Source organism: Mchenga conophoros, linkage group LG19 (genome assembly GCF_057382185.1).
Source record: "Mchenga conophoros isolate Kocher_MC1m ecotype Shallow Benthic linkage group LG19, M_conophoros_male_GT1.1, whole genome shotgun sequence".
Lineage (NCBI taxonomy): Eukaryota > Metazoa > Chordata > Actinopteri > Cichliformes > Cichlidae > Mchenga > Mchenga conophoros.
The window spans coordinates 31,560,576-31,573,865 of NC_140544.1; the positions used below are offsets into that span (position 1 = coordinate 31,560,576).

A 13,290-nucleotide genomic window follows, 5' to 3' on the forward strand; every position below is an offset into this window, starting at 1 on the left:
TGCTTTTTGTCATCTGTTATCTCTTGTTACACTCTACCCCTCCCCATGCTACAGAACTACCCAAAAAACCTGAAACGAAACTGAAAATGGGAACTATGTTGTGATATATTCAGCATCAGAATTCACTTCTGCTCATATTTGGGGGGAAGTTTGGAGGAAGAAAACAATCAAGTTGGCTTAGAAGAAACTTTTAAAGAGTTCAATCTGTAAGTTTCTTTTCATTACTTTAAAAATGAATCCAATTCCAAAATGAAAACCATCTGGAATAATTGCAGAAATGAAGATGATTTGGTTCTTATCACAGATGTGAGCTCTCTAATTTGTTTATCTTCTGTCCGACACGGTAACTTCCTGCTTTTGGTCTCTAACAGCACTTGAAAGGGGAAAATGACCTCCTCGTATAGCAGCCTTGATGACAGTAACGATTCAAACAAAAGGGTAGGGCAGCATCAAACATTAAAAAGCAAACTATGCGCTTTCGTGACCTTTCTTACTCTTAAAGCTCTCTTCCTCTCGAACCTCACCTTCTTAGACCAGCTGCGTGAAGCTACTTGCGATTGTGGCATGTCTGACTATTTTGGGAGTTTTGCTCGCCATCATCGTGCTGGAGAGACCTCCACCTCCCAAAAACCACGAGATACTCCCAGGTGACGACGGCTGGAGCAATTTCTCTACTGATCAGTGCAGGTAATAATCCAGTAATTACATCACGATCTTCTTAACTATCTGCTGCACGGCTTGAAGAAACATGTCCACATTTGCTCACTGTTTCGGAATCAAGTCGTGATTTCGCCGTGTTTGTAAAGTGGTGCGTTTTTAAACTTTATTTGGCCTCATTCTCTGATTATTTTTTTAACGCGCAAAATCTACCACAGTTTCCTCTTTATGTGTAATAAATATAAGGAGGAGGAGGCTGAGTGGCCAGGTGTTCCTCTTTATGTGGGACTGGACGTTATTCCTTATCAGCCTGACCCACGGTTTGATTGGCTCTAGCTTGCAAAGTTAAACACTGCAGCACAGACACTTCACTGGAATTTGACTGTAACCTAATTTTAGATGTGGAAAATAAAATAGGACAGACTGCGATCTTGTATCACCTGCAGACTATTTTATTCCACCGCGGTAAAGTGAGCCGTCATTTGTGAGCCGCGGTCAAGCCAGCCGCCTCCTATCCGCCGCATAAATTTCCTTGCGCTTTTACACCAGTCTTTACGGTAGCGCCTTTTCGCTTTATATCCTGATTGAAAGCCTAGACCCGCGCGCGCGCACACACAAATTACAATGGAACAGCCCAATACAGCCATCGTGACAGTCTGGTTGCATATTCAAAAATTCATTAAAAATCATTCTTAAAACTTGATGCCAAGCTTTCAACACAATCCTCTTCTCGGACACCTACTTTACCTCTGGGCCAGTTTTTACCCAGATTTACTGTAATATTACTCAGAAATCACAGTAAACTCATATTCAGTGCAATACAGTCAATACACTACAATTATGTTTATTTCAAAAATTCATTAAAAATCATCCTGAATAGTTGAGGTCCAACTTTCAACACATCCCTCCTCTGGGACACCTACTGTACCTGTGTGCCAAGTTCCATCCAGATTTACTGTAAAATTCCTCAGAAAATAAAGGACATTTATATGCAATTCAATACAGCCAATACACTACAATTATGGAAATTTCAGAAATTCATTAAAAATCATCCATAGTAGTTGAGGTCCAACTTTCAACAGATTCCTTCTCTGGACACCTACTGTACCTGTGTGCCAAGTTTCAGCCAGATTCACTGTAATATTCCACAGAAATTACAGGAAACTTGTATTCAATTTCACCGTCAAATTAATAAAGCTTCTCCGATTCTGACTTTTCTGTACATATGTAGGTTATGTATTTCAGAAATGTTCGTTTAGATTTTGTATTGCATTCTTTTTCATTTTAATACCTTTTCTAAAAAATTACACTAAGTTTAGAAAATAATGTGATTCTCGCAGTTTGGGTTTGTGACCCAACCCTTTTTGCATTAGTTTTGGTATTTGTTGATTAAGATTACTATTGATCAGTGTATGTAATTCTTGTTTTTGCTGTTATTAGTTAGTACTTTTAATTTGGCGATACTTTGTTACGTTCTTCTAATTCTCCCCTAACTGCTTTTAAATTACATCATCTCAGCCGCTGTATAGTAAGTAAAACATATTCCATTCTAAACCCTGCGGTAATCTTTAAGAACATATTTTTAAAAACTGAAACAAATTGAAAAATATTTTTTTTCACAAAACCTGGTCAATTAAACATAAATCAATATGGTTATCTGCAATTTCAATGGCGATGTATATCAGAAGTGAAATTGTTCTATAAAAGCAACAGCTTTCCTTTCATTGTTACTATTTAACACCATTAAATAGAATTTAAACACTTTGTTCATTTTATTAACTGTATTGCTTTAGGTTCAATTGACAATATTAATTTGAATTTAATGGCACCATTTAGATTGCGTTTTGGACCTAATTAATTTGATTATGATTTAATTAATAGTTTCATCTATATGCTAAATGTTTAGGTATCAACAAAACAAGTCTAGAAAGGTTCCTGAGTTGTCATCTATACATTGTAATTAGGTGTTTGGACCTTTCAGAGGTCTTCAGCAAAGGTCTAACACTTAACTACAGAGTACAGGTGACAACTCAAAAACCTTTTTACACTTGCTCACACGTTACCATTTATAACATTCAAGATCCTTGCACTTCAATAGAAAACTCTTACACCAAAGCTTACATAAAGTGTAAATGCAAAAAAAGGGTGCTGCATCAACAACTTTATTTACGGTGAGCCTTAACAAGGCAAAGCTTCTACAGGGAACAACACTGCATAAGGCAATATTAAATGCTTAAAGGGCATGACCAAAATTTAAACATTGGAAACAACTTTCCGAGTTTCAACAAAGTGACATTGTAGTGTGCCGTAAGATGTCAAATTCAATACAACTTGTGATTATAGTCAGATCTGCAGATTTACCACAGCAACTTAAAAATCACTGTATAATGCAATTACAGAAAATATTTAAGTGACACAAAAAGGTAAAAACGATTTAGTCCCCAGTTACAAAAATCTGATTCAGAATTATACGTTTTCTATTATATAATAAATTTTACAATAAAAAAAAAATGCATATAGCAAATCTCAAAATATTCTTAATTAAATACTAAGACCAAAAATCCAGCACTTAACTTGAGTACAGGTGACAACCTTAGAACCTTTTCACATTTGTTTGCACATACACTTTAACATTTATAACACTCAAGATCCTTGACCTACAATGGAAACCTGGTACACGAACTAATATGAAGTGTAAATACAAAAAAAATTGTGTTGCTTTAACAACTTGAACAAAAGCCTTCAACGAGGCAAAGCTTAAACAGGGAAACAACACTGCATAATGCAACATTAAATGAAGTGTGTAAAATAAAATGTAAACATCTGAAACAACTTTCCAGTTTCAACTAAGTGACAGTGTAGTGAGGAGTAGGATGATTTCAGGATCTACAGTTGTAGGTCTGTAATGGCTACAGTCTGCAGAATTACCACAGCAACTCAAACTGAAGAAAATGTTGTGAAACAAGGAAATATATCCATCTGCGTAATTTTGTCCCCAGTTCAAAAAACTCAGTTTCTGAATTATGTTTTCTTTTCCACAATCAAAAGAAAAAAAAGCATTCGGTAAATCTCTTAAATATTAAAGCTATGACAAAATATTTACAAACAAAGATCAACATATATATATATTTATGAACTTTTAAACAGTGAAACAGAGCACTTATTTTTGGAGACATTTCGATCTACAAGAGTCATTGGCGTCTCCTTTTGGCAGAGTTTGTTCTTCAGCACTTGTATTTTGTTAGACAGTTTTTTGTCTTCCAGTCCCATGAGCACCTTCTGGAAGAACTCAAATGTGTAGCGACGTGGCTTTGGGTAACTCAGATTGAGGCAGTAAATTAGCCCAAACAAAAGTGCACACCCGCTCGCCACATCGTGAAGATCCTGCAAGACGGTGCATCTCTCGATAATGATGCCAACATCTTCAAGGGAGTCATCAGGCTGTGCTCCTTCATGGATTATTTTATAAACACGCCAAATCCATCCTCTCAAGCTCTTCAGCTTCCATCACGTTGAAATCCTGAAAAGGACAGATATATTTTAAATCTGTTGTATTTTGGTCATTGCATCATCTATCTATTCACTCCATTTTAGTTCAAATGGTCCACACTATCCTAATTACACAGATCCCTGAATGAGACTGAGGAGAACAGACCAAAGAAAAATGTGGATTTAAGACTATCACCAAATAAAGACCAAGAAGAAGATACATGAAACATGGACAGAGGGCAGAAGGAGTATACATTAATAATATTATCAATATTCTGCTGACCAGGGTCATTTTCTTTAGTTTTGCATAAAACAATGTAAGTGAATGGAAACAAAATCCTAGTATTTCCCATGCACTTTATTGTTGTAAGCTAATTTAAAGAAAACTGATTGCTGCCAGATCAGGAGAATGCCTGGGCTTGTTTAGAAAATACATTTTTCAACTTACAAAACTCTGGGAATTATGACAGTCAAAATTTTACTGAGGGGTGGAATATCCCTTTAAAAATAAACTTACTGATGAGATTTTCAGGGTTCTCATTCAGGTATATAATCACAGCTTTAAGGATGCATTCACGCTTCACTTCGATTCGGGAACTCTAAACAAAACAACACATGCATGGCAATTACTTTTTTGAAGTTTTTAGAGACCCCCACAGAACTTAAGTCAATTTTTATTGTTGTTTAACCAATTCATAATTGTTTCTAAGTAATTTTAAACATGCTTTTTGCAAGCAAGTAGTATTTTGTGTTAGAGAATGAGAAGCTTACCAATTCATTCCCATAAAGATTATAAGTTATGAGTCCAATTACACTGATTGCGATACATTGGGTCGCGGAAAATGCAGCTTTAGCGTGGTGTACCACCCGAAAAGTGTTGTTGCATAGGAGTGCTGTTCAAAGGAATCAAAAACATTTTGATAGAGATTTCCAAAAATTAATGACAAAAACTACACACTGTCACGTTAATATGAGGTATGCGGGCTACCACCACATTTGCAGTATTTATACCAAGTTTGAGTGAAAAAAAATAATCTATTGTGTCACTGAGTTGTGGCGAAATGTGAAATGTTGTCTGCCTTTGTCTTTTCTCAGTGTAGCTAATTATTCCTTTGGACAATTAATGAGTAACAAAAAAAAGAAAAGAAAAAAGCTACAATGCCAGCAGCGGCACTTATGGCCTCTAGGGGCATGAGTTACTTAGTTCTGCTTTGTGTCAGGACCAAGTCCAGAATATAAGCCAAAAGCGAGATGAGAAGTATAACGCAGGAGAGAACAAGCATAAAATGACCCAAGAAAGTTAAAAATACAGGTTAATAACCAGACCTGAGATCAACCTGCAACTAATCTATTAGTTACAGAACATTATAACAAGACAGAATACCTGTGAATTGTAGACAATGCTGCTGTGATCCGCCGCGCTGTTTCCCCTCCTTTTTTTCGTAGAATCTTCATCAACTGGTCAGAGTACTGGTCAAGACTGCTCATGAATGTGGACAGCAGTGGAACTGTGGTGATAACCTAAAAGACCAAATAAGAGAATTCAAAATGTAAAATTGCGTATTAAGGAAAAAGTAAATAATATGAAAGCATTAGGTACCTTCAACATGCACTTTTGGAGCACAGCTCAAATCTCCGCAGCTCCAAATTCCACAACCAGCAACCTGAGAGAAAAAGAAAACCAGAAAAAATGAATCGTGTACAGTGAGACACATGCAAAGGGGTAGCACAGAGATGGTCTAAACTTAAGAACAATCCTGTTTCTTTTAAAAATGTATTAATAATACAAGTTAAATTTCAAATGCTCCAAAATTTCTATTACTCATTTCATAATTCTGTTCCTGTGAGCACGTTTACCATTATATACCGGAGCAGCCCAGTCTGTGAACGTGACCCTTTGAAGGTGACCCCCACTTGCCCCCAAAAATGAAATCAAGTATACTGGGTGGTTAGTGCTCCGTTTGTCGGTTTGTGCTGGTAAAATCATCGTTTGTATCGCTAGTAGGGCTGCCACGATTTGTCGACTAGTCACGATTACGTCGACTATCAAAATCGTCGACGACTGATTTAATAGTCGACGTGTCGTTTGAAGCTTTGTAAGATCGCAAAAGACGCAGGAATAATAGCAGGATTTAAGAGTGTAATAACGGACTGAAACAGAAGATGGCAGCACAGCATGTACAAGGATGCCAGCTGCCGTTAAACCCCGAAGAAGAAGAAGCAGCTGTGTCCCAGAATTCATAGCGCGGCCCAGCTTAGTTTCCAACAATGGCGGCAGCTAGTTAGTTTTAATATTACTCTTATTATTCTTTCTGGGTCACAAAATAAACGTTTAACATATTTTCAGGCGAGAATGTAGCTGTGTAAACCTCAAATATCTGCTCAGTTTATCAAGACACCACATATTTTCAAAAGCGCTCCGACGTTTTCGGAGACGTCTGTTACCCACTAGCTCGATAGCTAGCCGGAGCTAGGTCACTAGCGCGTGAGAACACCGGACTCCCGGCAAATTGTTTTCAAACCCACCGCCGTCTTTCCCGACTCAGGTTAAATATATATGAGTCACTTAGATAAATTAAAAATGTTGTTGTTTGGCGCTTTTTTTTTTCTTTTTTTTTTAGTATTTTATTTGTTCCTGAGTAAATCGGTTTGGCTGAGATTAAAGTTATAGTTTTTACACAGCTGAATAAGTCAAGCAGACAGCTGATTATCAGAAGTGTGAGATGCTGGAGAATATACCCCGGTGTCCTGTTATATTTTAGATAGCAAGGAGTTTATTAAACTTCACCGAAACAATCTGCAAATTTCATTAAAATTGAATAAACTATCATCTTGTCTTTATTTTTAGTTAGCACCTTAAAAGCTTAAAGCTGTAAGCTAATGATAGTTATATAAGAGCAGATGCTGCTGGTGCAATAAGCTGTAGTTTTACGTCCAGTGGATGATGATCTGATTAGTCGACTAATCGCATAAATAATCGGTGACTAGTCGACTATCAAAATAATCGTTTGTGGCAGCCCTAATCGCTAGGTGTCAAAGATATTACACTTTTATTTAATAGGTCATTCAGAGTTCATCCCCCCCCCCCCCCAAGCAACACGAAAATGGCCCAAAATAGGTCAAAACATGCCACAAAATGCTCGGGCGCGAGCGAGCGTTTTCTACGACGCCTACATCACCCGGACGCTCACTCGCGCCCGTAAGCACGGGGCGCGTGCTTGACGCCCTTGACGTCACCGCGAAAAAGTAAAACATTAGTAACTGGTTAACCTTAGCAGCACAAATGTTAATTTTAACGGCACAAACAAGCACTAACCAAGCAGAGCATTTTTTGGCATGTTTTGGCCTATTTTTGGCTGTTGTCGTTTTGCTGGGAGGGGGCTCTTCAACTCTCAATGACCTATTAAATAAAAGTGCAATATCTTTGACACCGTAGCAAACAAACGGAGCACTAACCACCCAGTATACTTAATTTTGGGGGCAAGTGGGGGTCACCTTCAGAGGTCTCTTTGAGACTTGATGCGCGAAGATATGCAAACTACGCAGCTAGCGGTTCTCTTCAGTGAAACAGACGGGTCCTCAACAATCACTGCACATGTATCCCAATTCTTGTTCGGGCTAACGTTCTCCTAACTTGATAGTGCAATAAAACAAATAAAATAAGTGTGCTATTCGGAGTTCGAATGAAATTTTAAACGCAGATGGGACAATATTCAGATGTGCAGTAATATCGAATATGCAAATGAATGTTTCCAATGCTAGCAAAATGCTACAACCTACAGAACACATACTGCCCACATATTTACCGGAAAAATATACGCCATATATTATCACAAAGTACTAGTTAAATTATATTCTATTAAAAATAGGAAGAAATTACCTTAACTCCAACGGATGAATCGTGATTAATCCCTCTTTCCAGACACGTGGCCAAAGCACACTGTGGCGTAGGTGAAGAAGGTCAATGCGTATGCGCGAAGATTTTTTTCATTCTCTGCGCATGCTCAGAAAGGATGTGGAAAGGGCTCTTTGGATTTAATTAAATGTGTTCAATAAATTGGAAATATCAATATTATTTAACATTAAAACGGTATAGAATTAATTAAATCAAATTTAAAAATATTAATTACACCCATAAGATTAACAATTTTAAGTATATTGAACATAAAACTAAGAATTAATTTTTAAAAACCCCATGTTTCATTTCTTAGAGTGTACTCAGGATGATTTTTAATCAATTTTTGAAAATTGACATAATTGTAGTGTATTGGCTGTATTAGATTGAATATAAGTTTCCTTTATTTTCTGAGGAATTTTACAGTAAATCTGGATGGAACTTGGCACACAGGTACAGTAGGTGTCCCAGAGAAGGAATCTGTTGAAAGTTGGACCTCAACTATTCAGGATGATTTTTAATGAATTTCTGAAATTTCCATAATTGTATTGACTGTATTGGGCTGTTCCATTGTAATTTGTGTGCGCGCGTGCGCGTGGGATATAAAGCGAAAAGGCGCTACCGTAAAGACTGGTGTAAAAGCGCAAGGAAATTTATGCGGCGGATAGGAGGCGGCTGGCTTGACCGCGGCTCACAAATGACGGCTCACTTTACCGCGGTTTTATGCCCACAAAGGTAAATGCTTCACTGGAATGTCACTGAAGCTGCCACAAAGAAAAGGAAGTTCTTTGTTACAATAAAGGCTGTGAAGCTATGTGACTAGCTAACCAGGTGAAGTCACTTATTCTCAGGGGATGTTGCCATCAAACGTCAGGTTTCTTTTAAGGTTTGTAGAAAGTTGGTAAAACGTTCAAAAAAAATGCATAGAAGTACTTGATGTAATCATTTTTTGTGTGACTGTCTTTCACATTGTTTTTGAGTAACTCCTTTGTTTTGCTTCATTGAGGTTTGCTGGCATTCATTTTTGCACACCTCTCTTAAAGCCCCCCATAGCATTTCAGTCAGGTTGAGGTCTGGACTTTGTGCCATTTCAGCATCTGGATTCTTTTGACTCGATGCCACCAAGGTGCAGGTCTGCAAAACAAGCCCAAACCATCACCTGTCCTCCTCCGCGGTTGATAGTTGATATGAGGTGTTTGTGCTGCTGTGCTGTGTTTGGTTTTCGGCAAACATCTCCACTTTGCTCTAGTCTGTCCAAAGGAAATTGTTCCAAAACTCTTGTTGTCTGTTCAGATGCAACTTTGCAAACCTAAGCCATCGAGATATTTTTGGAGAAAAGAGCCTTTCTCCTGGTAACCCTCAAAATCATTTTGCTAGTAGAAGCAAGTGTTTGTTTTAAGTTCATTTGCAGTAATATTTTGACTCTACAAAACATCAACTTTGACTGTTTTTAAGGATATAGAGGTTAAAGGGAAGCTGTAATACCCCTTAAAAGGGGTAAAAGCACCTCATAGATGTCAGTTAAAGCTTTGGATGAGTCTACAACTCCACATCTGTAGACTTAAAGATTAAAAGTTACTTTTTTCAATTTTTTCCACTTCAACTTCCAAAGAATTCCCTGAGCAGATGTCTTTTTTTTTAAATCCTGCAGCATGGCCCTTGTGGAGAGCATTCCCGAACATATGAAATACAAAGGCAACGTAACATTTGGGATCCCTCTTGAACAAGTCTGGAACAATCTCATCTCAGTGGCAACAAACGAAGTGGATGTGGTCTCTTTCTACTGGACGTTAACTGGGGAAGACATCAGTGTCAACTCTTCCTCTGATATGCCCGTGAGTTACCAGCTGCAGTGGATAGTTGTGTTCCTCATTAAAACATCCCTACAAACTTTTTTCTTCTAATGTTTTCATTGTGTCCTTGGCAGGGAAGGAACATCCTGAAAGAGCTTGAAGAGCTTCCTTCGAGGAATGTGACTGTCCGAGTGATAACGAGTGTTCCCACCGTCAGAACAAACTCCACCGATTTACAGATCTTAAAACAAAAAGGTTTGCTTTCTCTTCAACAAAGTCTTGTAGGCCACCAACTCTTTGCACCAGCTTGACCTTGACCCTTGTCTTTTTCTTCCTGCCTGCAGGAGTTCATGTGAGAAAGGTGGACTTTGGCCGCCTTGCAAACGGCGTTCTTCACAGCAAGTTCTGGATTGTCGATAGGAAACACGTGTTTATTGGAAGTGCCAACATGGACTGGAGGGCTTTAACACAGGTGAACGCTCACATTAGACAATCAAAGGTACTTTGCTATTTTGAACCTTTAGAAACGCTGCTAAACAATTTAAAGAGTTACTTTTAACTGCAGGTGAAGGAACTAGGAGTTGTGATCTACAACTGCTCCAGTCTTGCGAAGGACCTTCGTAAAATCTTCCAGTCCTACTGGGTGATGGGTCAACCCAACAGCTCCTTGCCACAGCCTTGGCCTGCAAACTATAACACAGACATCAACAAACAACACCCCCTGCTGGTGAAAGAGAATAACATCTCCACCCGGCTGTATGTGGCAGTAAGTTCATTAGGTTTCAGTTCCTTTTTAAAGGATACTGTTAGGTTTTCTTTATCATTAATAGAGAAAGGGTTGTACTCTGCAGCTATGTCTACAAAAACATACTTAAAACCTGTGGTTATGAATCAAGTGCTCCTGTTGATTTCTTGTGTTTCACTCCAGGCTTCTCCTCCATCCTTCTGTCCTCCATCGAGGACTCAGGACCTGGATGCTATTCTCTCCATCATCTATGGGGCTCAACACTATGTTGATGTAGCTGTCATGGAGTACTTCCCCACCACGCGCTTTGACAGGCCTCGGAGGTTAACTTAACCCTTTACAGAAAATACTCCACATTAATGATCCACATCGTTTTCCTCTGTTTTCCTCACTCTGAAATCCTCGGCTTTCACTCAGCAGATACTGGCCGGTCATCGAGGATGCCATCAAGACGGCCGCGTTCGAGAGGAAAGTGCAAATCAGGATGCTGATCAGCTGCGGGCGGGATTCTGATCCAGACATGTTGCCTTTTCTTCAGTCTCTAGCCTCACTCGACTCTCCTCAGCAGCATATCAGCATCCAGATAGTAAGACGCAACATGGGATACATGAAACTCCTGAAGATGATTGCCACTATTTTAAAAAAAAATTGTGTTTACGCTCCTTTCTTTTTTCAGAAACTCTACATCGTCCCAGTGGCAAACCAGTCCGATATTCCATTTTCCAGAGTCAACCACAACAAATACATGGTGACTGATAAAGTAGCTTATATCGGTGAGAAACACAGTTATTCTACAAATGTGTCGTTGCTCTAAGTAAGTTGATGGAATCTCTGACCAGGTTTATGCTCTGCTGCTACCCAGGTACCTCTAACTGGTCAGGAGACTACTTTCTTACCACCGCTGGAGTGGGCCTGGTGGTGTCCCAGCATGCATCTCAACCTGAAATGAAGAATACGACCCTGTACAGTCAGCTCAAGGCAGTATTTAACAGAGACTGGTATTCAGAGTTTGCTGTGCTCCTCGATGACCTGGGACACCACCCAGACTGTTCACTATCGAGATGACTGAAGCTCTTTTATGAATCTTAAGTGCATTTCATGACATTCAAATCCCAGTTGGGACACAGTATTCTGCTGTTTTTATGACCTTTTTGTCAGGAACGATATTTTTAATACAACTGTCACATATGTTAATTAACCTACTAAATGTGTCATGCTACAGTTCTGACTGAACATGTTTTAGTACATGTGCAGTCAGATTTACAATGTTCTTTCAGGCGCAGTGTGATCATTCACTGCTGAGCTGATTGTTTTAAAGCATGATTAATGAATATCAACCATTGAGTGCATTTTAATGTCATGGTTAAATATGTAAACATGCATGAGACTTTTGTGTACCTGTGGCTGCAGTATCTAAGTAACACTGACCAGCACAGCACTACAAGGCCATGCTTACACCTGCTGGTCTGATCAGATAAGCGCAGGTTTGATGGGGAAAGTCATCAAAGAAAGGCTGAGAAATCCACCAACTTTTGCCAGCACAGGAATATTGGTTGAATGCGCCAGCACAATCCTGGAGTTACAGGCAAGGGCAGTGGAAGCTGCAGCTGTGCAATAAGAACCTCATCTTTGTTTCTGATATGTTGCATGGATGTCCTCTGTTTGTTTGTGTCTGCAATTGTTCAGTTTGTTGGTAGATTTTTGTACTTTTGTTTGTGTTGGTCTTTGTATATGTTTCCACCCAAGTGTTGGAGATGCTGTCAGATGGGGTGAGATCTCACACTATACAGCAGCTTCCTGTGGGGTACCGCTTGGACTGCTGATCTGTTTTGCATAAAGAACAGTGTAATAAAGATATGGTGGGAAGAAAAAGAATCTGATCTTTAGACTTTTTTTATAGTGTCAGTTCACAACAGTCGCTTTGAGATGCTTTAACTTCGTGAACCATAGTGTAAGGTAAGGACACCATAGATTAGAGAGAAAACTCAAACAATCAGACGATGCACCATGAAGAGCTTTTGGGAAAAGTGGGGAGGAGGAACTCCCCTTTAACAAGAAGACACCTTTGTCAGTTAGCCAGGTTCAGGAAGACACCGTCATCTACAGTGACCTGTTGGGGATTCAAGGGAAAGAGAAGAGAAGAAAGAGAGCATAGATAGACAAACAAAAAACAAAGTATGGTGGGGAGAATGCCAAGGCTATCTTGGGGAGGTCCCCAGTTGCCTGAGTCTATAACAACATAATTGAGGGACACCTGATCCAACTCTAACTGTAAAAGTCATTAAAAGTTGGTGTTAAGCCTAATCATAAAAAAGAGAGTGTTCCTGTCTCCTGAATCCAAACTAAGGTTTCCCAACAGCACAACATCCTGACAGCTGAAAGCTCTTCTTTGCAATTTGCTTTTGGAAACCCGAGAAAAACACAAGTAAGCCTGGAGTCTGAGAAGGCAGTGGTCTATTGGGATCATATGCGACTGTGAGGTCTTAAAATATGATAGAGCCTGATCATTCAGAAATATGTAAAGTAAGATTGGTGTTTTGGGTGAGCTTTTTCTCTCTTCTTCTTTCAGTGACCTCTGTACAACAAACATAGTCATTTGTTTTGCAGGCTAGCTATAGTTGAGAGAACAATGTCACACACTACCTCTGTATCTGTATCGGGCGATCGTGGCTCAAGAGTTGGGAGTTCGCCTTGTAATCGGAAGGTTGCCG

At 39.1% G+C, this 13,290-nt stretch overlaps 1 protein-coding gene and 1 long non-coding RNA gene across 4 annotated transcripts; one reads left to right on the forward strand and one right to left on the reverse strand.

Moving 5' to 3' along the window:
• The first annotated feature begins 68 nt into the window (after positions 1–68).
• On the forward strand, positions 69–12,438 carry pld4 (phospholipase D family member 4). Of its 2 annotated transcripts, none has more exons than XM_085256297.1 (11): positions 69–206; positions 372–438; positions 533–687; positions 9,693–9,876; positions 9,969–10,089; positions 10,179–10,306; positions 10,400–10,600; positions 10,763–10,902; positions 10,997–11,165; positions 11,256–11,352; positions 11,442–12,438. In XM_085256297.1, the coding sequence occupies exons 2-11, from the start codon at positions 388–390 to the stop codon at positions 11,642–11,644; spliced, it is 1,449 nt and encodes a 482-aa protein (XP_085112423.1). In that variant the 5' UTR covers positions 69–206; positions 372–387; the 3' UTR covers positions 11,645–12,438. The 2 variants fall into 2 exon arrangements, with proteins under 2 accessions (XP_085112423.1, XP_085112424.1); XM_085256298.1 differs by having other exon boundaries at positions 11,000–11,165.
• LOC146552667 (uncharacterized) lies at positions 2,809–6,040 on the reverse strand. Of its 2 annotated transcripts, none has more exons than XR_014890027.1 (3): positions 4,918–6,040; positions 4,664–4,745; positions 2,809–4,177 (listed from the first exon to the last, which is right to left on the reverse strand). It is a non-coding gene; the product is annotated as an uncharacterized LOC146552667 (long non-coding RNA). The 2 variants fall into 2 exon arrangements; XR_014890028.1 differs by having other exon boundaries at positions 5,531–6,039.
• Positions 12,439–13,290: the final 852 nt, after the last annotated feature.

Coding starts and splice junctions, on each gene's coding strand:
- pld4 (XM_085256297.1), top strand. CDS start 388: ATGACCTCCTCGTATAGCAGCCTTGATGACAGTAACGATTCAAACAAA. Junction 10,090..10,178: donor ACAGATCTTAAAACAAAAAG/GTTTGCTTTCTC, acceptor TCCTGCCTGCAG/GAGTTCATGTGAGAAAGGTG. Junction 11,166..11,255: donor AGCATATCAGCATCCAGATA/GTAAGACGCAAC, acceptor TTCTTTTTTCAG/AAACTCTACATCGTCCCAGT.